We start from the raw sequence: 26,679 nt of genomic DNA, 5'->3' as shown, positions 1-26,679 counted from the left end.
ATTCATTGTAGTCCATGAAGAATAAAAAAATTTAAACTAATATTTTGTGCACATAAAAAGAAAAAGATATTTCAATATGTTTTATTCACCAATTAACCAATTAACTGGTGGATACAAACTGGAGTCTATTTACAATATGTATTTTGATTTTAAAATATTTATTTATTTTTAACTTTTCAAAAATTTATTATATGATTTTATAAAAAAAGGTGCAAAATAATTAATTAAAAATTAAGTGAAAATCGGAGTATAATTAGTAAAAGGATAATTAATATAGTCTTGAACTTTAAAAACGAAAAATAAATAGTAATACTTTTTTTTTTGAAAAACTAACACTTAAGTATAACATATTATAATATTTAATTAAAATTTATGATAACTATAATTGTATTGTATATCTTAAAAATGTGGTAGAAGTATTAATTTCAACTTTACAAATTTTTTTTTCTCATCCAAACTTATCCCTAACGTGATGCTAAAAAACATTAGATTTATAGGTCTTGGAAAAAGTGTAAAATTAAAATAATGTTTACAAAATAATTGGTTCACTCACTCACTACCTAGGTGTGTGCAGAGTATACATAGGGACATGCAAATGCACGTATATATAGAAAATGGAAATGATAAAATCAAGACATTGACCACCGTATGTAGTAAAATTTATACGTAAATTGTTATGAACATCAATGTCCCAACCCATAACACTGTTAAGCACAACAGTATACAAATTTAAAATAAAAATGACAAATTTTCCCGGTATGATAATAATGCTTCGTGATCATCTTTTAGAAATCCGAGGAACAAACAGATAATAATAAAATGTATGTGTCGTGGTCGTTTAGTTCCAATATCATCATATCAACTTCCATCATAGAGTAAATTAATAACAAAGGTTACAAGTGCTTAGAGTTGACATTTTCTATAATAATGCTATCCATTTGTCACAATTACAGCCCATCTACGTGTTTATTTGTATTAATTTTAAATTTAAAAATTAGTGCCCACAAATTTGGTTTGTTGTCATGGACGCTTTGTACTTGAATTTTTCTCATTAAATATAATAGCATTATGTAGGAAAATCTGACTTTAACGTGGTAACTGGGATTGTAAATCATCCAAGATCCTCCATATGTAAAATGGGAAAAATCAAGTGGAATGAATTTCTTTCTCCATCTACTCGAAAGTTAGCTGTAATTGATGGAGAAATATCAGAGGTGAAATATAGATTTTCTTCGACAATTTAATAAAAGAAATGCTTAATAGTATGAATTAATATAATACGAAAACTAAACATAAACCAACCGTCTTTGATTGCTGTCACAATTTTTATTTCTTTAAGTTAATATCTATTTTTTTAAGTCAGAAATCACAAATGTTTTATTAAATAATACAATGAGACCTTACAGTGCTTTACTAACATTTCGAATTTAAGTTAATATATTGATTTACAGTGCTGTACTAAACCTTCGAATTTAAGTTTGTATATTTTTTTAATAACCGATAAAAACGTAGTTTCGTACTTCATTCATAGAAAAACAAATCCGTGCTACGTAGCGTTGTGACTGATAAAATTATGATTTTCTTTTGAGTGCCATAATCGAAATTGATCAGTTTGCAGTAATCAAATCTTCATCTTTCACTGAATTAATCTTTATATCTTAATTTCCACATGAAAAAAATTCTGGCTTTGCATTATGATACATTATGTAAAATATTTATGCAGATAACTAAACGTTGATTTGTTTATTCTTTTACTAATTTGACGCGATTGTACAAAACTAGTTAGCTACTTAAGGTTCGTTTTGTGAGGTCCAGCACATTTTCAATTTCGGTGCCCCCTTTTTTGACTTCATAAACAATTAATAATATTTTATTAAATGAATAGTAACTTTATTTGGCTATAAATAGCCGTGAAATGAAATTGAAGGAAGCACAAGCAGCAACACACACAAGATTTCATCAAGCATTGTGAGTGTTTGTGAGAGAAAAAAAAAAATAGAGTGTTGAGTAAATCCTAAGAGTGTGAGAAAAATACACTGGGGTGGGTATCATCTCTATTTCTTCTTGGTATTACAAAATTTGTAATATTTGAATAGGAGTGGGTCTCACTGTGTACACTATATTTTACACTTCTTGTGTGATAGAGTGTTGAAAGGATATTGTAAATATCCTGAGATATAGTGGAATATTTTTCGGAGTTTGTCCCGTGGTTTTTCCTCCACATTGGAGGTTTTTTCCACGTTAAATAGTGGTGTTCTTTATCTGCTTATTTTATTCAGTTAAAAATAATTCTTAGTATGCTCTGTGGTTGCAGTTTAGTCTGATCTTCCACATCAGAAAAGAATTATTTTTGTTATCCTTCCGTGGCTGATTGTTGGATTGCTGGAGAAGTGTGTATTTGTATTAGTGTTGTAACTGGAAAGATTCTGGCTAAGGAAAGACCTGGTATTTAAGTGATCCGTTGTGATCCACCTCTCTTTCCTGGGAAGTATTTCAGTACACACTTTACAAGTTACACCGCTGCGCTGCTAGATCTATTTATTAGGTCTGAATTATTGCTCGCCAGTTTACGTCAGAATTTTAATTTACACGTCCAAGTTATTCCGCATTTGAGCTCAACAAGTGGTATCAGAGCTTAAGTTGGGCTCTGTATCACCGAGTGTAAATTAAATGGAAGAGAACGTAGGTACCATGGTGAAGCTAACAGCAACAAACTACTCTATTTGGAAGCCGAAAATGGAGGACATACTTTTCTACAAGGACCTGTATGATCCTGTGGAAAAGGGAGATCAAAAGCCAGAAGACGTGAAGGATGAGGATTGGAAAAAGATACACCGGAAGGCCGTCAGTTTAATTAGGCAGTGGGTGGATATCAGCATATTCCACCATGTTGCCACAGAGACGAATGCCCAGACTCTGTGGAACAAAATTGAACAAATGTATCAGAGGAAGACTGCACAAAACAAAGCTTTTGTTATTCGGAAGCTGGTGAATTTAAAATATCAAGATGGAAGATCAGTTGCAGAACACTTGAATGATTTCCAACACATGGTAAACCAGCTAGTTACCATGGAGATAAAACTTGATGAAGAATTGCAGGCGCTGTTACTTTTGAGTTCTTTACCAGACAGCTGGGAGACTCTGGTGGTGTCATTAAGCAACTCTGCTCCTGAAGGAAAACTGACTTTGTCTCAAGTCAAAGACAGCATGTTTAATGAAGAAACAAGGAGAAAAGACTCTGGGGCAAGCAGTTCTCATGCCCTTGTCACAGAGAACAGGGGGAGAAGTAAGAGCAGAGGACGAAGTAACAAATCAAGAGATAAGTCACAGTCTCAGCCCAGAAGAAAATTCAAGTGTTACCACTGCGGTGAAGAAGGGCACATAAAAAGAAACTGTAAAGCCTGGAAGAACAGAGAGAAGAAAGACCGACGAAACTCTAGATCGGATGACGATGAAAATACTGCATCCCCTGTGACAACTGGGGATGTGGTAGTACTCTCTGTTGAAGAAGAAGAAGAGTGTCAAGTTACAGACTCATGTGATGAATGGGTCATTGACTCAGCAGCATCTTATCATGCAACTTCTCACAAGGAATTCTTTACTGTGTACAAAGCAAGAGACTTTGGTAAAGTAAAGATGGGCAATAGCAGTATCGCAGATATTGTGGGAATTGGTGATGTGTGCATTCAAACCAATACAGGATGCACAATAACACTAAAAGATGTGCGTCATGTGCCAGATCTACGTCTGAATTTGATCTCTGTGCATGCTTTGGATCTAGCTGATTACGACAGCCATTTTGGTAACGGCAAGTGGAGGCTTACCAAAGGATCGTTGTTGGTTGCTAGAGGCACAGTAAATTCAACGTTGTATAAAACTCAAGTAAAGCTGATCAAGGGAGGATTGAATGCAGTCGAGGATGATGCTTCGCCAAATTTGTGGCACAAAAGATTGGCTCATATAAGTGAAAAAGGATTGCAGATTTTGGCAAGAAAGTCCCTTATCCCGTTTGCCAAAAATACAAAGTTGAATCTTTGTGATCACTGTTTATTCGGCAAGCATCATAGAGTGTCTTTCAGCAAAACGTCAAAGCTGAAAGAGAATATTTTGGAGATGGTTCATTCTGATGTATGTGGACCCATGGAAGTGGAGAGTCTTGGTGGTAGCAGATATTACGTGACGTTTATCGATGATGCTTCACGAAAATTGTGGGTGTACTTCTTAAGAACGAAGGACCAAGTTTTTCAATGCTTTAAAAGGTTTCATGCAATGGTAGAGAAACAGGCTGGTAAACCTTTGAAGTGTCTTCGTACGGATAATGGGGGTGAATATACTTCCCATGAATTCAAGAATTATTGTGCTGAGCATGGCATCAGGCATGAGAAGACGGTACCTGGAACCCCACAACATAATGGTGTGGCCGAACGAATCAACAGAACCATTATGGAGAAAGTAAGATGCATGTTAAGAATGGCAAAACTGCCTAAGCCATTCTGGGGTGAAGCTGTTCTAACGGCAAGCTACCTGATTAATCGATCTCCATCTGTTCCTTTGGGCTTTGATATCCCTGAGAGAGTATGGTCCGGACATGATGTTAAATACTCTCATTTGAAAGTGTTTGGATGCAAAGCTTTTGCTCATGTGAATAAGGAACAGAGACAAAAACTTGATGATAGAGCCATTCCTTGCATATTTCTGGGCTATGGAGATGAGGAATTTGGCTACAGGTTATGGGATCCAGAAAATAGGAAAGTTATTAGAAGCAGAGATGTAGTGTTCCATGAGCAAGAAACTATGTCGGATTCTGCTTCACCAAAAATCAGAGAACCAGGTGGTAAGGTTGATCTTACACCAGTTGTTCCTCCTAAAAATGCCACAGTAGGGGGAGAGTGTGATGAAGAACTTAGGGTTGATAATGAGCCAGCAATAGAAGATGGTGATGATGAAGGTGTTGAGCAAGAAAACCCAGAAGCTCCACCTCAGCCTCGGAAATCAAGAAGACCACACCAGCCATCTACAAAGTACCCTAGTTCGACGTATATTACCATCACTGAAGAGGGGGAGCCAGAAAACTTTGAAGAAGTTCAGACTCATAAGGATAAATCCCAGTGGATGAAAGCCATGCAAGAAGAAATGGATTCTCTGGTGAAGAATGATACTTATGAGTTGGTCAAGCTCCCTAAAGGCAGAAAAGCCTTGAAAAATAAGTGGGTGTTCAAGCTTAAGAAAGATGGTGACAAGCTGTTGAAGTACAAGGCTCGCTTAGTTGTAAAAGGTTTTGGACAAAAGCGAGGAATAGATTTTGATGAAATTTTCTCTCCAGTTGTGAAGATGAGCTCTATTCGAGTTATACTCGGATTGGTGGCTAGCTTGGATCTGGAGCTTGAACAACTAGATGTGAAGACTGCGTTTCTTCATGGAGACCTTGATGAAGAAATCTACATGGAGCAACCAGAAGGTTTTGAGGAAACTGGAAAGAAACACATGGTTTGCAGATTGAAGAAGAGCTTGTATGGATTGAAACAGGCTCCAAGACAGTGGTATAAGAAATTTGACTCGTTCATGACGAGTCATGGATATGCCAAGACTGATGCAGATCATTGTGTATTTGTCAAGACATGTCCAGGTGATAAATTCATTATCCTTCTGTTGTATGTAGATGATATGTTGATAGTGGGACAGGATGTGAAGCTGATTGGTGATTTGAAGAAAGAATTGTCAAAGTTTTTTGATATGAAAGATCTGGGCCCTGCAAAACAAATTTTGGGCATGCAGATCATGCGAGACCGAAAATCCAGAAGGTTGTGGTTATCGCAGGAACGGTATGTGAATCGGATTCTGGACAGATTCAACATGAAGACGGCTAAACCAGTTAGTACACCGTTGGCAAATCACTTCAAACTCAGCAAAAGAAGTTGTCCCACAAGTCAAGAAGAAAAAGAAGCTATGGCGGGTATTCCATACTCCTCAGCAGTCGGGAGTTTGATGTATGCCATGGTTTGTACGAGGCCGGATATAGCTCATGCGGTCGGAGTTGTTAGCAGGTATCTTTCCAATCCTGGAAAAGAGCATTGGGAAGCACTGAAGTGGATCTTGAGATATCTGAAAGGTAGTTCTAATATGTGCTTGAGCTTTGGAATACCTAACCCAGTTCTTGAAGGATACACAGATGCAGATATGGCAGGTGACCTGGATAGTAGAAAATCTACTTCAGGACTTGTGTTTACCTTTGCAAGGGGAGCTATATCTTGGCAATCCAAATTGCAAAAATGTGTGGCCTTGTCAACTACTGAAGCTGAGTATGTTGCCATGACTGAAGCAGGAAAGGAAATGCTTTGGTTGAAGAGGTTTCTTCAACAACTGGGAATTGAGCAGAAAAAGTACGTTATCCATTGTGATAGCCAAAGCGCATTGGATTTAAGTAAGAATGCGATGTATCACTCTCGTACGAAGCACATTGATATCAGATATCATTGGCTGCGTCAGGCAGTGGAAGAACAAGAATTCAAGCTAGATAAGATTCATACGGATAAAAATCCTGCTGATATGATGACGAAAGTTGTTGCACAAGAAAAACATCAACAGTGTGCCAAGCTGATTGGCATAGATCGCATGTGAAGATTCCAAGAGTGCACCTTTGTGCTGGAGGGGGAGAATTGTGAGGTCCAGCACATTTTCAATTTCGGTGCCCCCTTTTTTGACTTCATAAACAATTAATAATATTTTATTAAATGAATAGTAACTTTATTTGGCTATAAATAGCCGTGAAATGAAATTGAAGGAAGCACAAGCAGCAACACACACAAGATTTCATCAAGCATTGTGAGTGTTTGTGAGAGAAAAAAAAAATAGAGTGTTGAGTAAATCCTAAGAGTGTGAGAAAAATACACTAGGGTGGGTATCATCTCTATTTCTTCTTGGTATTACAAAATTTGTAATATTTGAATAGGAGTGGGTCTCACTGTGTACACTATATTTTACACTTCTTGTGTGATAGAGTGTTGAAAGGATATTGTAAATATCCTGAGATATAGTGGAATATTTTTCGGAGTTTGTCCCGTGGTTTTTCCTCCACACTGGAGGTTTTTTCCACGTTAAATAGTGGTGTTCTTTATCTGCTTATTTTATTCAGTTAAAAATAATTCTTAGTATGCTCTGTGGTTGCAGTTTAGTCTGATCTTCCACATCAGAAAAGAATTATTTTTGTTATCCTTCCGTGGCTGATTGTTGGATTGCTGGAGAAGTGTGTATTTGTATTAGTGTTGTAACTGGAAAGATTCTGGCTAAGGAAAGACCTGGTATTTAAGTGATCCGTTGTGATCCACCTCTCTTTCCTGGGAAGTATTTCAGTACACACTTTACAAGTTACACCGCTGCGCTGCTAGATCTATTTATTAGGTCTGAATTATTTCTCGCCAGTTTACGTCAGAATTTTAATTTACACGTCCAAGTTATTCCGCATTTGAGCTCAACACGTTTTACATCCTAATAATCCCGAGTCTGATCAATTCTGCAGGAAAGTAAAATCTGTTACACCCTTTATATCTTCTTTCACACGTAGAATAATCATCTTTAATTTTATGTAAATAAATAATAGGGTTAATATTTTAGTTAAAAAAACATTAATACCATTTAATCTTTAAAATATTAAAGAAATTATAATCATTAATTTAAAAAAAAGTATAAAATACTCTCTCAAAATCTGAACTTGAAAATTTTCATACAGACTTCAATCATTCGGTAATGAGTATTAATCTTTAACCTTTACGATCGTAACTGGAATAAAATGTTATATTTTTGTTTCTTTCACCGTCAACATTATGAACCGAGTTATCTGGTGGCTAATTCCATCGTTAATTTAAAAAACTTAGCGATCAATTAGGTTTTAGTCACTAAATTTTTTGCGACCAATTTTTAGCTATCACTTCATTTCAGTTGATCATTTGTTCGCTAATTAATTTAGTGATCGAATTTTAGTTTTTAGTGACTAATTTTATTGTTTTTTCTAGTTATCATAAGACATAGAATTAATAAAAAAAAATTCTTAAAAATTATAGTAGTAATATATTAAAATTTATAATAACAATAAATTAATAACACATTTTAATAAAAAAATTACTTTGACACTTGAAATAAAAATATTTAAGATATTAGTTTTATTTGTCTTTGCATAATTTGATAAAATTCAAAATGCATGTGTGCTCCTGCGTCTTTCTGCAAGGCTTGTATTATACAAGAGTGTGAAAAATGAAAATGTAATATTAATAAATCATTTATGATTATTTTGATGAAAGTTATTTATTTTCACCTTATATGCACCTAGTACAAGTAATTTGTAAGCCATGCAACTTAAAAATCATATGCTTTGTAGTGTTACACTCAATAAATAGTAAATGAGAAGGACTAATAAAACGAGTGTCTAAATAAATAAGTCACGTTATTTGATCTCAGGGCAAGTAATGTCACCATCGAGTGGGTGAGCTCTATCGTAACAACAATAAGATAATTTACAATCAGATATTAATGTGTCTATTGCGTACCGCTGGTACTTAGTCATCAACAAAAATTTTCTCTTATAAAATTAAAACCAATAAATAAGCTAATGTACAATGCAATCAGGCTACCTACTTGCATCTTATGTTCATGAGTTTAAAATATAAGTATTATCATCAGCTAAAACAATACTAACAGCTTTGACAAGACCATGCCACATGCTTTTTTGTTTAAGAAAAAGGTTAAAAGCATTAAAAATATTATATGTGGGAAGCAGCTAGCTAGCTTTAGTAGTTTGCAATCAAAATGTGCGGTTGGTATTGATTTAAATGATTGCATTGAAGAATGAGAATTGACTCAGAACTTGCATGTGGAATCGGCATTATTGCATGTGTTAATATGTGTTAGATCCTACATTTGGAAAGTTGCTTGTAAGTTGGACAAGGAAAGGTGGAGGGGATGAAGGGAAGCCAAGCAAGCACGTGACTCATCTTGACGATGGATTAGAAAGGAAGTAAAGTGTGGATGGATGGAGGAGACCGCTACGGGGGTCATCATGTGTTTACTGAATTTACTTAACCCCCAAATTAGGATCACATTAAAGTTTGACAAGAATATGCAAGAATGAAAAGAGACGACGATGCTGATCATAATATGAGAGAGAGATGCTAATACAGAGAATCGCTGAACTAAACAGTAGTGTACTGAAACTTATGCTTATGCAATCTAAAAAGGATAAGACAGATTTGGGTGATCTCTATTTCTCTATCTCTCTCTTTTTCCATTTGTTTCCTAAGCACTGTAGCAGATTTGGCCTTTGTATATATGTTTTCTGATGCATAAAGTTTATCCCTTTGTTGTCCCTTCAGAAGGTCCCCAACCGTATGGGAACTTACATGAGGGCCAGACAAAGATATGGAATAGAGAGAGAGAGAGAGAGAGAGAGAAGGGGGGAGGGGGGTAAGAGTGAATTTTGCTAGGTGAAACTGTGGAGAAGAGAAAAGGGAAAAAGAGGGAATTGGTTGCAAGGGAACGATGAATTTATTGCCTGTTCGAAAGCCCAATGAGAAAGTATTTGTTGGTTTCTAATAAATGGGCAGAACAGGCACAGCGAGGGAGGCCTTATCAGCATGTGTACTTTGGAGCTATTTCACAAACTACGGGTCAACACTGTACAAACTTTTGTTAGAAAAATATCAACACATTTTCACGACATAAATGTATGGCCTAGAAACAAACACCACAACTGGAAACTCTAGTTCTCTATTCTGTGAACACTTCACCACACACTTTTCCTTTTCCATGCAGAAATTAATTATTAATTAATAATAATAAAAGAAAAGATCTCAAGGAAAATTCTCGCGTAGACTTTGATCTATAATAAAGATGGTCATAGAGATTGCAGAGCGCCGAGGGTATATTTTATACGTACAAGAAAATATAACAGAAAGAGAAAAAAAAAAAGGGACCTAGCTATTTCTATATGGTGAAAATCTTCCACTTCTAATAAATCAAGAAGCTTCATTTTCTTTGACGTGGACAATAATAGAGAGGGCCTAGCAATTAAAGGCCTTCAATGAATCTGAAAAAGTTATGGCAGGCTTTCTGGTACTATGAAATCTTCGCCCGAAAGGAAACCAATGCATTCAATTCACCTCAAAAGATCAAGTTCACGAAGGAAACCATGAAAAGAAAGAACAGAATTAAAAGCTGAAATTAACTAGTGTAATATTTCTTATGGACTAAAACCTTGCATCGGCGGACATACAATAGTGTTAAACAACTTTACACATGTGTCAATTGAATTTACCTTTGCGTCTTGAAGTTGTATTCCAATAAAATATTATATTCCAATCACTTCGGTTAACCAATCTCATGCACGAAACCTACTTCATGTGTACCATGCATTACCCTCTTAAGAGAAGAAACGTATGAAAACTCAGCTAGGCTGAGTTTGCTGATCCTATTTGTGATTGTGAATATATTTTATATGCTTAATTCTAAATTATATATATAGTTGAAAACACAATTATATAATTGGATAAATATGTAACTAGCTAGTGGAGAGAAGAGTCTTAATTGTGCCATAGATTACGGGAGTAGTAGCTATTAAAGATGCATAGTTTTATTCACAACTTGATGAAAAGCCACTCGAAACAAGAGCTCAAAGTAGAGAAGAACACTCAAAGAAACACACACTCTTTGCAAAGCTACTTCACTCTACTAACTCAAAACATGTTTTAGACACAAAAGTCACCTTAACTATAACATTGGTATTTTCTTGCTCCTGGTTTTGTTGAGACGCTAGCTTGGTTTCTTTCCCTCTCTTTAACACATTACATCCTTCAGAAGCTTGTACCTGCGTGTGCCGGGTCGCGGTGACGGCGTGGGGCTCTTCCCCTTCTCCGAACCACTCTCATCACGATGATCATGCTGCTTCATCAATTTCTCGCCGGAATATTCCGAACGGTTGGCGGTTCCGGCCTCAATTCCGGCCACCGGTTTCTTCGAATTGGAGCCAATATGTCTCAAGTTCTTCTCCTCGCTCTGGCACCAATCGCACAGTTCTATCTCCGGTAACTCTCCATAGTAGTTGCTACAATACCTGAAAATTATTAATCAAACTTCAAGCTTAGCTCACATCTAAACAATAACAATAAAAAGAATCATATATATTATGTACGAAACTATATATAAACATAAAAAAGTTAGCACAAATATCTAGCCATATACGATCGTAATTATAAACACGACCCTCATGTTCTATATGATTGCTGTTGAAAACAACAGCGCTATTATTACTTGTATCTGCCAAATTAATGGTGGTTTCGTTACGATACAGAAAGATTGGACTAGATGTATGTGCTTGTGTTGTTTATGTGTGAGAAAGCGAATAATAGTGATGATTGAGAAGGAGAAAGAGAGCATACGAGTGCTGGAAGCGATTGCGGCATTTGTTACAGCGGAAAAGCTTGTCAGGGAAACCAACGTCACCGCACATGCAGCAAACGGTTTGAAGATCTACCATTGTTTTCGGCGTGCACGGACTCAGAGAGTAGCGAGGAGAAGAAGAGGAAGAATAAAAGAGGTGAGAGAGAGAGAGAGAGAGAGAGAGCAGAAAGCGAAGGAACCCACACGAGCACGGAGAGAAAGAAAGAAAAGAAAGTACGATGATGGCTGAGAAGGAAAGAGAGAGGAAAAAAGAGACAGTGAGAGTTTATATAGAGAAAGGTGAGTAGTGGGCGTTTGAGTCGGTGTATGAATCCGATGTATATTAATTTTATATATAAAATAAAAATAAATACAATAGCGGATGTATTCACAGGTAGACCACAGGTTGCTTGCAGTCACTTTCAGTTAGGGCGGGCAGGCAGTGAACAGAGAGAGGGAAAAGACAGTTATGACCCATGGCTGAGGTTGCTTCATTATCATTTCTTACCTATTCTTTTATGTTTTTCTTTCTTTCCTTTTCAACAGCTTTTGTCCTGTTTGTGGATTTTGGAATTGCCATATAAAATTGGAAAGTTAGCCATAAGAGGTTGTAGCCATGACCAATTCACCACCACGTACGCTCCACCACAGTGTGAGACACGCATATCACCGTTTCACTCCCTCCCTCGGCCGACCATCACTATTAATAATCACCAAACACATCACTTTTCACGTTTTCAGCTTTTCAAAAGCTCTTTCGCTGCAATAATATTTTACCCATACTTACTAACATCTATATGCCCTCATCCCCCTTTAGTCAACCAATTATTAACCAATTCAACTTTCTACCTACACTTTTGTTCGGAATTTATTGAAATAACTTATAGTTTGTATAAGTTAATTTTAAATTATTTTGATAAATTATATTAATTTATTTTTAATTTATTTAACAACAACAACAAATAATAATAATAATAGATAAGGAAATTGTATAAGATGAGTCGGTAAAAGTTGAACTATAAGAACATATAGAATATTGATAAATAAATAGTATGATCTCAATTTGCCCCGTCCTTTTGGCAATGTGGCTGTTTATCTTTACTTCAACCTATCTTCTCTCCATATCAGTCGACACACTTCCTTTGCAACCAAAAATAAATTTCTAGATATAGAAATAATAACAAGTAAATTATTTTGCTGAAAGAGTTGGTTTTTTCTTCAATTTTTATTTTGTTGTTTACTATTTCATTTCATTTATAATTTTCTAATGCTGTTTGTTCATATATGTGTCCGTCTCTAGTTAAATCAATCCATTATATTTTCATAGAAGCTAAAACAACAACTTAATCCTAATATATTTGTTCTCGTTGATTAAAATTCAATAAATTTAAAAAATATAATATATAGCTAATAATAATTGAACAAATGGACTGTTAAAATCGTTGTTTGAATAAAGGCAGTCAAGTATACAAAGTCATACTAATTAGGAAAGGTTTTTTAAAGCAATATACTGTAAAAACTGCTTCAATGAGTTGCTAAATTAATAATTAATTTCAAAATAAATTGAATAAAAATAATATGCTAAAATATTTATCACAATTGAACAAAGGCAATAAAATTAGAGTTTTATTTTAATACAATGTTAATAATATAAAATCTTTTACATTGTCAACTACGAAAAATTTACCAGAGATATGAATTTTAAGCAACTTTTTATAAAAATAAACTATTCTTAACTCAGTCAAATGTCAAATTGCATTCAAGTTGTATATAAGTAATAAGTTAAACTTTTTCTTAAAATTATTAGCATTCATTTATTTATTCATTAAAATTACAACATGTTATTTTAATTTTGGAAATTATAAAATAATAATTACTCAAGTGTCTAAAATTATATTTATAAAAATTAAAATAACTCATAATTACATGTAATAATTTGAAGAGTTTAAGTAATGCATGTCTTTATTATTTAAAATTTAAATAGACTAACGCTAATAATTTAAAAACTAAACCTAGTACATTTTTGGATTCCTTATCGCACGTAGAAGATAGGAAGGAAACTATAGGAATCTCTAACTACTTGGATGGCAAAGGCGACAGGAAAGTCAGCACATCGCCAACAACTGACAACTATCTGGAACCCTGTGAGCAGATGTTATATCAGTGTAGTTCCAACCCGTCATGATAAATGATTTGTAACACCAACCACTTACAACACTTTCATTAACATCGCTTATGAATATCAAATAACTTCAAATTAACCCCACGATTATATAGATTTCGTGCGTTGGTGATTAAGGAATGCCAAGAGCCAAATTAACCCATAAACATTATCAAATCATTTGATTCTGACGCTCTGACATGCATGAAGATCAACTTCAAGGAGCTGAAAACGATTACTTACTGGTTACACGTATGATCCACTATTTTAAGAAAAAGTTAAGCCTAAATTCATGGTAAATTGAAACTATAATTTTGTAATCATTATTGACAACATGTAAACGAAGGTGAAATGTTGATTAATATTTTATATTTTGCAGCGTTTTTAGAGTACAGTTGATATAATAAAAGAAACTGTCATCATACCCTAGTACGTAACGCTAAAATTCTCATACATGTATTCAGAATCCACGTCAGAAAAATGGATGTTCCCATTTTCCACCCATTTTCTAGTATCAAAAGAGAGAGAGATAACTCTTGTAATCTAAGGCAGCATACTGGCCATAGAGTGTGGCCATATCATTTGCAGGTATCTACCACCCGCTCTGCAAAGGAGCATTGCATCGTGGCAAGACGAGGATACACTGATCTAAATTTTCCAGATAAGTTTTATGTTAAAATATTTTAATTTTATTATTCATTTTAGGATAAAACTATTCAATTAAAAATATTAAATAATATAATTTGTACTAATGTATTTTGATTTCTTTTCTTTTTTCTCTCTCTCATTATAGAGAGGAACACTTGTTAAAAGATATATTTAAACTACTTTAAATTTAAACAAAAATTACACATTATGCATTAATTTATTTTTAGGTAAATACACCCACAACAAGAAAAATGAAAAATTATTACAGCTTGATAAAGAAACCACCGTCAAAGATATATTCTACCTAGCATCTTTAAGGTATTACTTCAAGAATATATTAATAATAAAAAATTATTTAAAATTGTAATAATATACTCTCTTTATGATTTGAAATTTATTTTAACATTTTTAATTTATTAATTTCTTAATAAGTACTTTTAATTAGTAAAGTTTTTTATTATCAAATTGTAAACAAATTTATTGTCTTTATTATAATACAATAAATTCTTAACTTTTTACCTATTTATACATCTAATATTTCAAGCATCTTTCCTTTCTCTTGACTTTTCTTCTTGCCCAAAACTTTCTTCCACCTGTATCTATATTGTTAATCTCCACGAATTTCCTTTATATTTCAGTCTACAATTTTCATTTTCAATTCTTAAATGCATAGAAAGTCAACCTTTTCCTTCTGCACCAACTTTTCTACAATGTTTTCTCCCTTCCTACCATATAGATCCTTATGTTGTAAAAGCAAATCTTCATCTTTTATTTTCACTTCTCCCTCTTCTATTTCCTAATTTTCAATTTCATTCTTTGTCATTCATGTCTTTCTTTTATTACTATAATACTGTGAATCATTTCTATTCATTAACTTTGTCCACCCGTACCTAATGATTTACCTTAATGGTCCCATATTTCATTTGCTTCTTTTGCTTCATTTCTTCTTAGAAAAATAATGTAATTCCTAAGTCAAATAAGTTGCTAGATGAAAATGACTATTCACATAATGTCATTCTCAAGGTTCTCTGTGATTTTTTTTCCTGCTTATAATTCTGTATTTTTCTTTCTTCCTTTTCAAATCATTGTTGGTCATGATCAACATCCAAGATTTCTTTAGAGAATCTTTGTTGTCTCTTTCTCCCTCGAATTTAATTTATGGATTTTAGATTCTTTAGATAGCATTTTTAGAAGAATTAGATGCATCCCAAATAGATGAATGAGTGAATCCTGCATTGTATAAAAAATTATTAAGTAATGTAAATATTTAAGTTTAATAATTAATGTTAACAAATTCAACTGTATAGATGGAGAGAGGGGAAAAGGAGAAAGAGAGAGGAAGAATGTGAATATATGTGTGCACTCTGAATAAAAAAAATAATTATTAGTGTATGGACTAAGAATCTTTGTTATAACCATACTTTTTTTCTACCACTATTATTTATTTTAATAAGTGAGACATTTTAAATTTTTTTCTTTCTATAGCAATGTAATAGTATCTTTAGAATAATAAATATAATTTTGTATGATATCAAATAAAAAACTTGATTATGAAATCTTGTTTAATATTATTTTGAAAATTTCTCTAATCAAATATTAATATAATAATATGACATTATAATACAATGGGAGTAGTATGTATGTAAACTAACGATCTGTCTCATGGATCATAAATATAAAATGTCAAATAGACACATATACACATTAGCAATCATGTATTGGACTAATAATGCTATATTTACCATAACAAAGTAACTCTAAAATCAAAATTGAACATGTTTATACATGCTTTGAAATGTGGATATTGCATAGATATTTAAGGATCATTATATTCTGTTATCGTTACCATGTGCATGATTTTTAATAATAATATGAAAATTAAGTCATATATACACATATAAAGTAAAAAAGTAATAATTAATCACATATTTGAACTTAACATCACAACTCTCTCAATTATTTGTAATGCATTACAATGCTCGGGCCTTATTTATTCACTAGTGGAAAAAATATTTTTAAAATCAGTTATTTTTTATTTTTAAAATCGGTTGTTTAATCGATTTTGAAACGACCGATTTTAAATAGTAAACTTTTTAAAATCGGTTAACAACCGATTTTAAAACTGAACTTTTAAAATCGAATATGACACAACCGATTTTAAAGAATCAAATACTTTTAATCTGCGATCGTCATCTTCCATATTTGCGACTAATCTCCATAGCCTCTTTATCGGAGGTAGATTTCTTGAAAGAGTAACCACAACCTTCTCCTTATCCTTTGGTGGGGCAACAACATCCTATTCAACAACGTACAATTTTGATATTATACTACATTAGAAGAAAATAACACTAAGTTAAAATTAAATATTACTTAAATAACATACCTATGAAGATATCATCTTCACCAAACTCTGAGGCCACTGAAGGAAGGTGTTTAGGGCTTGTCCCATCATTTGAACCTCCTCTGTCGACACAGGAACTCTTGCCTCTGGATGTCCAACATCCATTACTAAAACCCTAACCATATCATCTCCTATGGTCTGATAGTGCACAGTAGACCCAAACATGTGAATCCTCCTTATGCATCAATAGGATCGGGTGATCATCTCTATTATTCAACCTTGAATTTCCTATTAAAAATAAGCAACGGTCATTCAGGAAACCAAAAAAGATGACATTGTGAATGATGCATTCACGAACGTTACTAACCAAGTACAGATAAAGAAAAAGCATCCAAAACAGCGAAAGAAATAAATACATTACCTAAAATGCGTGCACTTGCCTTTGACCTAAAGATTGCAGCTTTGAATCCTGCCCCACCTTTCAACCTTCTCCAAATCCTGAGTTTTTTTTTTTTTGAGAAAACCTCCTTCTTTAGTAGATAGGCCGAGACGCTCCACCGCTAGACCTTGCTTTGTTCTTCTGGAAGGAAGCCTGAGGAGCAATTGCTGGACCGGAGCAAATCTATTATATTAACGGATGGGAACCCCAGAGCAAATCTCCAACTTGCCTAGGTTTTTGCTGAGCGCTGGAACAGGAAGGGGCTCCTCTGCTGCGAGAATGACTCAATAAAGGGAGATATTTGTATAAAAAATCATACAAGATCGATTAATAGGAAAATCGATCTTATATATATCTTTTAAAATCGGTTAATAAAAAAACTGATTTTATATATATCTTTTAAAATCGGTTAATAAGAAAATTGATTTTATATATATCTTTTAAAATCGGACATACACAACTGATTTTAAAATGCTAGCAATTATTTACAAAATTGCCACCACGTCATTTTTAAAATTGACTACTTAATAACCGATTTTAAAAGTGTGATTTTAAATTTATTTTTTCCACTAGTGATTAATTCTTGTATACAAAATTCTTTACCTTTCTTTTTCAAATCAACAATTAGAGGTTTTGTGTTGATATTCTAGGATGACTATGGTGTCATCTATCTCATTTATTTTACATATATAATGTGCAAATTACTCTACTAGTACAAAATGTCATCAATCCTAGTAACAGTAAGGTCAATTATGATGGTTTCGTGTTATCCACCACCCATGACATAAGGTAACCAGCTAGTCCAAGTCATTTTCAAGATTTGTGCATGTCACTATCCCTTATGGTCATATCTTGAACTCACTCGCCTATCTTGTGCCTACATCCAACATAGCTCGATACTTCAATTCATCATTTGTTCTTTCTCAATACATATGAATGAATAATTTATCAAAAGCAATTAATCACTTTATAACCACAATTCATATTAAAATATCCATTTTATCAACTTGTTCGTTTACATTCTTTTATTCATATGTGTTAAGGTAATCTTTTTCACTAACTTATTGAAATCACTTTGTTGAGATTTGACGTCATCTATAAATGTGATTAAATTAAACCTTATTAATGTTAAGTTAATCATCAACTGAGGAGATAACTTATAGAATTGAATCATGCAATTTTTTTAGTGTAATTACTTTGGTCTTGCGAAATTTTTTGTGCAACTTAGTTAGTCTTGTTGTGACCAAAGTAAATCTTATAAAGGTTAAGATAATCTTAACATTAGGAAGTTGCTTTTAGAGTTAATTTAGGAAAAATCCAAATTCAAAATTTATTTCTTTTATTTATAATTTATTCACCAAAAATCAAAATAAAAAACAATAATTAGAATTTTTCCATTTCTTGATTAAAGTAATTTATTTCGTGAAGGTATTTTTATTAAAATTTAGCTTTTAGGTTGTGCAAGAAAAAGACAACGGAAGGAGTAATTGTGTCATTTTTAATACTCTTCGGGATATTTTAGTCATTTCACATGTATAATTTAGAAAAATTATTAAAAATTACAGAAAATAAATGTTAAACGTTCTAACATTTATTATAATTCAACACTTAATTTTTCATAAATTTAAAAATTTATATCAATTAAAACAACTTATATGTTTTTTATTGCAAAACCAAGAATGTTTTTGGTAAATCCGTACTCACTGTACTTAATTTTTTTTAACCACAGAAAAATAATACTCACTACTTTACGGATATTTGTGCCTTCCTGATTATAATCTGATTCTAATTAAAATTATTTTACAAACTATAATATTTTAAGTCAGGATTAGAAATTATCTAAATAGACTAAAAACATAGATGTTACAATCACTATAAGTGAATTAACATGATATTTTCATTAGTTGCTTCTTCAGAAAATTGATAGGATAAATTTTTAAATTTTAAAAATATAAAACCTTTATTAACAGAATTAAAGAGTTTAATTTAAATACACTCACAATGTAAAATAAAATTTACACAGTCATTTAATTAAGAACTGTCATATCTAAAATAATCATTAATTTATGCAATAATTGATGTTAAAATTATGTACTTTTAATTGATTGATATTACAGTAGAAACTTATTAAATTAATAATGTCAGGACTGGAGAAATTTATTAATTTAGAAAGTTATTAATTTATCGATAAATTAATAATTATTAATTTAAAAAGTTTTTAAGTAATTATACTGTAAATATCAAACAAAAAGAAAAATTAATTTATGTCTCTTAGAATTACGTTGCAGCGAACCTTGGGACTCAACGTACAGTAAATTAGTAACTACACTACATATGCATTGGAAATCAATAATGACTTTTGAAGTACAGTAAATGTAAAGAAGAGGAACAAATGTGTTCAATGTATTCTTAAGCAAGTTTGGCATATATAAATTACATGAATGTGTTAGAGTATTCAAACCATATCTCACAAGATGGCTTCTCATCTAAAAGGTGTTGCAAAATCAACTATGTCAGATCAAATACGTAAGGAGTTGTGTGAGTATAAGAGAGATAATCCTGCAAGCACATAAAAAGACTTGCAGAGATTGCTTGAGGGAAAATTTCAGCTGAAAGTTAGTCAAGGAACAATATCAAACACACTTAAGCGGTCATATGACTATCTCTATGCTAAAATAGAGAAGGGAAGAGCAGAGATCAAAAGACACAAACCAGCAAAATATCCTTACATGGAGAAGGTTGTTTATGAGTGGTTTCTCCAGCATTAAGAACGTGTGAATATCACAAGAGAATTAATTTTGCAGAAAGCAAGAGATACAATGAAACTCGTGTACCCTCATGATGATTCAGATTTTAACTTCTCTATAGGATGGCTTGGGAAATTCAAGCACCGACATGGCATAAAGTCATTTCGTCGTTTTGGCGAGAGTGGGTCTGTTGATATAGAGGACATGGAGCATAAATTGGTATCGATTCGGGAGAAAATTGATCAGTTCCCTATGAAAGATGTTTTCAATATGGATGAAACTGGGTTGTTTTATAGGCTACAAGCTGATCATTCACTGGTAACAAAACAACTTGAAGGAAGAAAACAAGATAAAGAAAGGCTGACGGTAGTTATTTGTTGCAATGAAGATGACTCTGAAAAAATCCCTCTATGGATTATTGGGAAATATGCAAAGCCTCATTGCTTCAAGAATGTCAACATGAATAGCTTGAATTGTCAGTATCGAGCTAACAAAAAAGCATGGATGACTAATGTGCTTTTTGATGAATATGTTCGTTCATTTGACCAAATGATGCATAGTAGAAGAGTTCTACTTGTGGTGGATAATTGTCCAGCATATCCAAGAAATATTGAAGGGCTAAGAAACGTTGAGTTGTTCTTCTTGCCACCCAACATGACATCAAAGATTCAACCTTGTGATGCTGGGATAATAAGAGCTTTCAAGATGCATTACCGTAGAAGGTTTTACCGCAAAATATTGGAAGGTTATGAGGTGGGACAATCTGATCCAGGGAAGATAAATGTCCTTGATGCTATCAATTTGGCAATCCCAGCTTGGATGATAGATGTTCAAAAAGAAACAATAGCGAATTGTTTCTGACACTGTAAAATTCGTTCAGATAGTGACGTTGCAAGAAATTTGGATGAATCCACTTTTGATGAAGAAACTCAAGACCTCGAGACTATGATCAATCAATGTGGCTATCGTAATAAGATGGATATCGACAATCTAATGAACTACACAGGTGAAAATGAAGCATGTTCAGAGGTTCAGAGTTTAGAAGATATTGTGGGTACTATCATTGAGAACAATGCAGAGGATGACGACGAAGATGATACAGTGTCTTTGGAGCCTGTTTCGCGAAAGAAAGCACTTATGGCGTCGAACACTCTTCACAATTTTATGATACAATACAAAAATACAACACCTGAGCTATTGGATGCAATAAGAAAAGTTAGAGATGAGCTCCAAATAGACTTAAACTTTAAAGGAAAACAGACAAATATTGAATCATATTTCAATAGAGTGTAATATATTTTTTTTCAGTTTCTATGAATTTTTAATTTATAATTTTCTTGAGACCGAAAATTATAAAGGGATCTCCCGAAAAATTATTATCTTATTATTTTATCGAGTTTTTTAATTTTTTATATTGGCCCAAGTCAAGACCGGATAAATTTATTATTTTAGAGAGTTTATTAATTTATCGAGTATTAATTTAAAGAGTTTTTACTGTATAAAACTCTTTACATCAATAATATACTAAAGTTAAACTAAATATAAATTGTCAATAAAGGATAACCAACTTTAACGCCCGGTTATATAAGGAACCGTTAATGTAGGTAATTTATAATCAAAATACTCAACCCTTACTCCCGAAAAGTAAAACAAAGGGTTTTTCCTTGTTGCATATAAGTTGTTCAGAGGCCACATCTCCGAACTTGAACGCATTTGAATTAGTATATTAAAGTTGTTCTGCACCATTGTTAATAACAAAAGCTCGACTGCATGTGCTATACTGATAGTTGATTGACAGCAGTTGCAATTTCATTCACGTTATCTCGCCAACATTGTTCCTCCACTTTGTACAAATGAAATTCAAAGAAGAAAGAAAGAAAATTAAAGAAACGAACGGTAGCAAAAATAGGCAGAGACAAACCAACCTTCGCATTGACTGAGGTAGGGACTGTGTCATCAAGTGGTAGCATTAAGGTGCATAAATGGATCATCTAGCCTAGGGAATCAAATGACTTCGCAAAGGATGGATGTAGACATCCGCGTTGCCATGTAGCTGTGTCTTTTCAGTGCAACTAGCCTTAGGTCTTTAAACCACGTTGATTTATTACATAATAACGTTCATTTATTAGATATGGATAGTTTATTATTATAATCCTCATCTTGTAAAGGCTTTTCAACTTAACACCTCCAATCCTTTTGGAATTGTTAATAAAGGTTATCATTTTTTTTCTAAATTTAAATTACATAGCGGTAATTTTACAAGAAACTTATAACTAAGGATTTGGTTTATTTAGCAAACGAAACTTTCGTAGTAGTTACTTTTCAGCCTTTTTTAAAGGCCTGTCCATTTGAAGCAGTTCAAATTCATGCTAATAAAGACTCATGTTTCCTAACTTTGTAGTTATAGAAATAATCGCTATAATATGCATGTATGCTATAAAAAATTAAATTTGACATAATAGTTGTTCTCATGAATATATTTTTTAACTAATATATTTTGTGATTTTGGAAAAAGGTTGATTCAATATTTTTAACAATTAATTGGTAAAGTCTTAATTTCCATAGAAGTATATATAATTTTAAAATAAATCACTTATATATAGAATAACATTTCTAACTTCTATATGTATATAGGATTGAATAAGAGTAAATACAATTCATCGCGGAACTACAATTCCAATTTGCTTGCCATATTCATTACATATACATTTTTACCTTAAATATTTTTTAGTCCTCACATTTTAAGTAAATTTTTAGTTTTAGTCCCTTAAATTTTTTTATTTTAATTCTTACATTTTATAAATCTTTGTTTATAATTAAAAATAAACTCATTCATGAACTAGATAGAGGTGCATAAGTAAACATAATAATTAATTTAAATAATTTATTTATTTGGACTTAAATATTTAAAATTGGTTAGCGTAAATCTATCCCAAAAGTCCATGTTGAGAGGAAATTAGGGTTAATACTTTATGTATTGTTCTATGTGTCTTTTGTTGTCATTAAAAATTGTATAATCACATGAGTTGTCTTACAATTTGTCCCATCAAAAGTTGTGATTTGAAAGAGTGGATTACAATGAAAGTTTAGACCTTTTAGTTTTCATAGAATTCAAAGGGTAAGCACTAAGCTCTGATGACAAATGTTATATCTTCAATAAGTAAGTCTAAAACATTATTATAATAATTATTAATATTTTTAATTATCTTTGATGTTCTAATTTTACATAATCTTATATGTATAATTTTTACTTATATTTGACATTAGAGCATAAATTCTATGATTTAAAACTCATCTATTTTGTTAATTATTAATTATAAATTATTAAAATTTGAGTTTGAATAAGGTTATGTGATTTTGATATGAGCAAATGAACTTGATTTGTGCATTTTACCCAGAGGAAAATGTACCATTTTATTAACCTTACTTTGATAGCTTATTTCTTTCTTGAGCTATATCTTGTCTTGTGAAATGTTCTGATGCATTCTTGTTATGTCTTGATAGTAAATTTTTTTATGAACAACTATTTTGCATCCATTGAGATCTTGACTAGATCAAACAAAACTAAATAGAAGTATGATTAAGAATTCTCTTTGTAAATTATTGATCTTTATTTAATTTTGCATGAGGATAAGCCTATAATGAATTAGTAAAGTGCATTGGAACAAAAAGAACTTTTAAATCAGTGGGAGAGGTTTGTTGTAACATTCTTGTTTTTATATTCATTATTATGGCTATTTGGCTGTAGCGAGAAAGAGCGTTCAAAATCAGGCTATTTGGAACTCTCTCGCTATAACAAAAAATCCTCGCTGTAGCAAGAAGTAGATAAGGATGACCAATCAGCATTTTTGCTATAACTAAGATTCTCGCTGTAGCAAGAAGCTCTCACTATAGCTAGAATAACAGACATCAAAATGAAAGATACTCTTTAATTTTTTTGCTGTAGTGAGAGAATGACTCGTTGTAGCGAGAATATCATAAGTTATGAGGTATTTAAGGGTTTTCAACCTAGAAAACTTGGATTACAATCCAAGTTTATTCTCTCTTATCTCTCCCTCTCTTTTCTAAAAAAAAAACTCCCTAAACTTCAATCTTCCTGGCTTACAGTTCAACCAATCAACTCCAAGTAAGATCTTGGAGCTTACTTCTCTCATTTTTGTTTGTTTTCTCTATTTCTTACTTCTTAAAATGCTCTCTTTTGTGATATCTAGGAAAAGCTTGGTTCTTTTACCAAAATCCCTTATAACTCTCCTTTCAAAAATTCATTTCGAGGTAAGGAAAGTTTTATTTTGTCATTTTAAGCATAGTGAATATTTTGTATTCATTGAAGTACTTTTATATGTTTTCTTGTATGTAAATATATGATTGAATGATATATAGGTATTTTAAAAGTTATAATGATGTATATTTGGTTGATTTGGGATGATTGCACTGTATATATGTTGTATATGAAGGACTTAATTCGAAAATGTCTTAAGTAAGTATGATTCTTTAGTTGAATGATATTGGATTATGGTGAAAGTTTAATGAAGTATGTTTGACTAATCATGAGTGTTAGTACTATATTCTTGTAGTATAAATGTTTTGAATTTAGTCCGGAAGTGCTTTACTAACCATGATCTTTTATCTGAGTAAAGAGTTTGACATGAAAGAGAGTATAAAATAAGTTCAAAGTGATGAAAGGAACTAGTGTGAATAGTTACAAAGATCCACTGGGGGTATAGTGTAACACCCTACATTTCTCTATTTTAAATATATTTATTTTAATAAAATTTTAGAAAGAATAATCAACATATCTATCTAACCATTAATCAAATATACAAAAACAAAACCTTCAATAATAGTAAATTTATATACAAAACAAATTTAAGAAGATAATTGCATGAAATTATTACAATTTAATATTTACATATCATTATCTATAACATATTAAAATTTTAGCAATTCATACTCATTCTCATATACAAAGGACTTAAAACTAATCATCTATGTCATGCTAGCTCTCAATTTCTGCCAAGTCCTCAGAGGTTAATTCACCATACTCTCCAAGCTAGGCGTCACCAAAGTCTGCCACTAATTCTATACTAAGGAATCTTTCAAATGTATAGCTATTAGGTCTTCCTAGCAAATCATGATCATGATAAGTAAATACATTATTCATGATCCTAGAAGACCTTTCTATTCACTGATATAGATAAAAACTAAGAGATTAAAGGAACTACATAATTATAGACTACTTTTAATGTGTACTCTTGATTCTCCTCAAAATGTACCCTAAAATACAATTGTACTACACATCTATATTCGCTAAAAACATAATTTAATCAATTACTAGTAAAGACATCTACTATATCAATCCGCACAGGATGTGTTGTCATCTTTACTACCTAGAGGATGGTGTAAGGGTGAGCAAATATTCTACCTTTCAAACATAACACAATTGCATCATATCACTTATTACAAAAATCATAAATATACAATAATTATCACTTTATGTCACAATTCAATTATTTTCTTCCTAGCATACAAATTCACATAATTTCATCATATTCTTATCATTCCATTTTCAAATACACACTTTCAGTGCACTGTAATTACAGTCATTTAATGCCTCCAGTAGTTCTCAAGATCTTACTTAATCATGTAAATATTTTCCGGTTAACTCATGCAATACAGATACAAGGTATGCAATTACGAGCCCCTTAGCAAAGGCATAGTCAGGAGTCTAATTGAGAAACGAGTGTGAGGCCTTATGGCATATTCGCACTCAACAATAATATACGTACAATTGCAAATGTCGCTCACCATCCTACATTTTCCTGAGATTTCCTTACCATCTCTGGACTCTATAATCCAGTGCATCTTTGTAACTATTTACACTAATCCATTTCGCTCTCATATTCATTCCATCATCCAATTATAAAATTGTGCTTATTAGCATTCCAAACTATTTTCATATTACTCATCACTTACTCATGATTTCAATAATCACATTATTCAACAAATCATTAATGACACATTCATCATTTTCAGACATATCTCAATAATAAGGTTATATTATATCCAGTACATTCATTAAACTTATTCGATGATAATAATATGCTTTCTCATTATACATTTCATATTTACACAGTAAAATAAGTCAACCAAAACATCAAACATATTCACATCAGTAATATTTCTGCATTATTACATATTATTCATGCATATATGATAAAAATGCTATGTAAACATACTCTCCTAGGCTCAACATATGACCTATAACAACATAATGATGAAATAGAGCACGCCTTACCTTAAAATAAAGATCTAAACGAATGTTGATGATGAAGAAAGTCCTAAATAGTACTTCTACCTAGGAAATACGAATTTGTTTTTTAAGAACAAGATTCAAAGAAAATGAACGATAAAAACACCATTAAACTTAAGGAAACTTACTTAGAATTGCTTAGAATGAACATATTCAGAAAATAATTAGGATTTAGAGAGGTTTTATCTAAGAAAATGTAGAGAGAGTTCAAAGAAAATGAAGGTTGGGACGTGAAATGGATTGAGAAATGAGTTTTTTACATATGAAAACTCTTAAATACCCTCATAATCACGATACTCTCACTATAACGAGTCATTTTTCACTATAGCAAGAGATTGTCGCTAGAGTGAAACTCTTTCTTGCTACAGCAAAAATATCAGACAAAATTACATTCTGTTTTCTGCACTTTTCACTATAGCGAGAGAACTCTTGCTACAACAAGACTATTCTCGCTGCAGCAAGAACGCTCCAGAATGTTTCATTTTCACCACCTCATTCTCGCTACAGCGAGAGATTTACAATTCTAACACTTCAAAATTCTCTTAACATACTCTTACATGCATATTTATCATAACCATATAATTTTAATTAATATAGAAACAAAGATGT

General features: G+C 32.2%; 1 protein-coding gene and 1 pseudogene across 2 annotated transcripts; one reads left to right on the top strand and one right to left on the bottom strand.

Moving 5' to 3' along the window:
- Nucleotides 1–10,597: 10,597 nt before the first annotated feature.
- LOC113850583 lies at nucleotides 10,598–11,669 on the bottom strand. 2 transcript variants are annotated; one of them, XM_027481164.1, is made up of 2 exons: nucleotides 11,424–11,669; nucleotides 10,598–11,089 (listed from the first exon to the last, which is right to left on the bottom strand). In XM_027481164.1, exons 1-2 carry the CDS (start codon nucleotides 11,519–11,521, stop codon nucleotides 10,822–10,824), a joined length of 366 nt encoding a protein of 121 aa, XP_027336965.1. In that variant the 5' UTR covers nucleotides 11,522–11,669; the 3' UTR covers nucleotides 10,598–10,821. The 2 variants fall into 2 exon arrangements, with proteins under 2 accessions (XP_027336965.1, XP_027336964.1); XM_027481163.1 differs by having other exon boundaries at nucleotides 10,610–11,098.
- A 7,818-nt stretch (nucleotides 11,670–19,487) lies between these two features.
- On the top strand, nucleotides 19,488–21,053 carry LOC113850576 (annotated as a pseudogene).
- The last annotated feature ends 5,626 nt before the right edge of the window (nucleotides 21,054–26,679 follow it).

This window comes from Abrus precatorius, unplaced genomic scaffold (assembly GCF_003935025.1).
Source record: "Abrus precatorius isolate BTA unplaced genomic scaffold, Abrus_2018 Scaffold9, whole genome shotgun sequence".
In the NCBI taxonomy this organism is placed as follows: Eukaryota; Viridiplantae; Streptophyta; class Magnoliopsida; order Fabales; family Fabaceae; genus Abrus; species Abrus precatorius.
Note: the sequence above shows the minus strand (reverse complement) of the source record. Positions and strands in the feature narration are given on the sequence as shown.

Excerpts from the sequence above, each read along its gene's own strand:
- LOC113850583 (XM_027481163.1), bottom strand. The coding sequence starts at position 11,521 with ATGGTAGATCTTCAAACCGTTTGCTGCATGTGCGGTGACGTTGGTTTC. Across the intron at positions 11,099-11,423 it reads CGCAATCGCTTCCAGCACTC|GTATTGTAGCAACTACTATG; the intron begins GTATGCTCTCTT and ends AATAATTTTCAG.